The sequence below is a fragment of the Polistes dominula genome, unplaced genomic scaffold (genome assembly GCF_049000335.1).
Source record: "Polistes dominula isolate Pdom_NZ unplaced genomic scaffold, Pdom_raw_medaka contig_22, whole genome shotgun sequence".
In the NCBI taxonomy this organism is placed as follows: domain Eukaryota; kingdom Metazoa; phylum Arthropoda; class Insecta; order Hymenoptera; family Vespidae; genus Polistes; species Polistes dominula.
In genome coordinates, this window is record NW_028300966.1 from 5,447,501 (window position 1) to 5,449,465 (window position 1,965).

At 44.0% G+C, this 1,965-nt stretch overlaps 1 protein-coding gene across 1 annotated transcript in view; it reads right to left on the bottom strand.

Moving 5' to 3' along the window:
- Positions 1–1,525, bottom strand: part of LOC149032492 (uncharacterized) — a gene marked incomplete at its 5' end in the record, with an annotated part of 2,139 nt that extends 614 nt beyond the window's left edge. The window contains 2 exons of the mRNA XM_089173130.1: positions 1–413; positions 668–1,525. The exon at positions 1–413 is cut by the window's left edge and continues 614 nt beyond it. Of these exons, the coding sequence (XP_089029256.1) occupies positions 1–413; positions 668–1,525 (1,271 nt within the window). The remainder of the gene's footprint in view (positions 414–667) is intronic.
- Positions 1,526–1,965: the final 440 nt, after the last annotated feature.

Consider the following 1,965-nt stretch of genomic DNA (forward strand, 5'->3'; position numbering starts at 1 on the left):
TTGTCTTCAGAGATCTGCCCAGACTTCTGCCCCGTACAGGAGGATCGAGTGGGCTGTCGACATCAGTAGTCTCCGTTTCCTTGGTCTCGGTCCGTTCGTGTTTGCCATCAGGCGGCTTAAAGATTTTACTTTTTCGGCCGCCTTCTGGACTGTCCTTTTTATGTGAGGCCAGAAGGTCATCTTCGTGTCTGGGGTTACCCCCAGGTACTTGACCTTCCCCCTGGTCTCGATTGTTTCTGTCCCAACCGTCATGGGTAGTCTCGTCTGTATGCGTCTCCTTGTGAGGATCAGCAGTTCTGTCTTTTCCGTTGCGAGTTGCAGTCCGTGGTCTGTCATCCACCGTCCGACTCGTCTCATTGTCTGGTTCAGTTTTAACTGCGCCAGCTCTGGGGTCCGCTCCACGATCACCGCCGCTACGTCATCGGCGTATGCGACGAGAGATACGTCAAGCGGGAGTTCCAGTCTGAGCAGGCTGTCATAGGTCGCGTTCCAAAAATCCGGTCCGAGGATAGATCCTTGGGCAACCCCAGCGGTGATCTGTCTCGTCGTGTGTCCTTCTGTCGTCTTGTACGTCAGTCGTCTGTTTCGTAGGTAATCCTTCACCACCCGGAGCAAGTACGGTGGAACCCCGAAAGCGTTTTTGAGCGCTTGCAAGATGTCCACCAACCTGGCCGAGTTGAAGGCGTTCCTAACGTCTAATGTCGCCAACAACACGATAGGTCGCGTTGCGTGGCAGTATCTGTCTGTTTCCCGGAAGGTGTCAACGACCCTTTGAATCGCTCCAACGGTCGACCGACCCTTCCGGAAGCCGAACTGGCGATCTGAGAGGCCTCCCCCAGCTTCAATCGTCCCTGTAAGTCTCTGTCTAAGTAGCTGTTCGTAAAGTTTTCCCGTCGTGTCCAGTAGGCTCAGCGGCCGGTAGGCCGATGGCGTGCTGGGGTCCCCCTTACCCTTAGAGATGAGGACCAGCCTCGCCACCTTCCACCGATCGCTGAAAGTCCCTGTCTGTAGGCAGGTGTTGTACAGATCAAGGAAAATGTCCGGCCTCTGTTTGACCATCAGCCGTACAACCTCCCCCGGCACACCATCTGGTCCCGGCGCCTTGCCAACCTTCACCGCCTTAGCTGCTCTAAAGATCTCCTCAGCTGTGAAGGCTACAACCGCCGCTGTCCCGTCTTCGTCTGTCATTTCTGTTCGCAGCGGGTGTGTTGGAAAGAGTCCGTCCACGATGCGTCGCATGGATTCCGCATCCTTGAGTACAGGTGGTTCCCGAGCCCCCAGTTTGCCGGTCACTATCTTGTAACCGGCACCCCACGGGTCGCGGTCCACCTCCTCGCAGAGCGTCCTCCAGCACTTCGTTTTACTGTTTCGGATAGCGTTAGTCAGTCTTTTACGTTCTTTTCTGTAATTGGCCTGGAGTGCTTCTCTCTCAGGCCTACCTTTGGCTCTTGTAACCCTTCTGCGTGCTGCGAGGCAACCCCTCCGCTGTTCGGGGATTTCGTTCGTCCACCAGTATTGTGGCTGTCTGTTAGTATTATTGTTATTATTGTTATTATTATTGTTGTTATTAATGTTATTATTATTGGTATTATTGTTATTATTATTGTTATTATTATTATTATTATTATTATTATTATTATTATTGTTATTATTATTATTATTATTATTATTATTATTATTATTATTATTATTATTATTATTATTATTATTATTATTATTATTATTATTATTATTATTATTATTATTATTATTATTATTATTATTATTATTATTATTATTATTATTATTATTATTATTATTATTATTATTATTATTATTATTATTATTATTATTATTATTATTATTATTATTATTATTATTATTATTATTATTATTATTATTATTATTATTATTATTATTATTATTATTATTATTATTATTATTATTATTATTATTATTATTATTATTATTATTATTGTTATTATT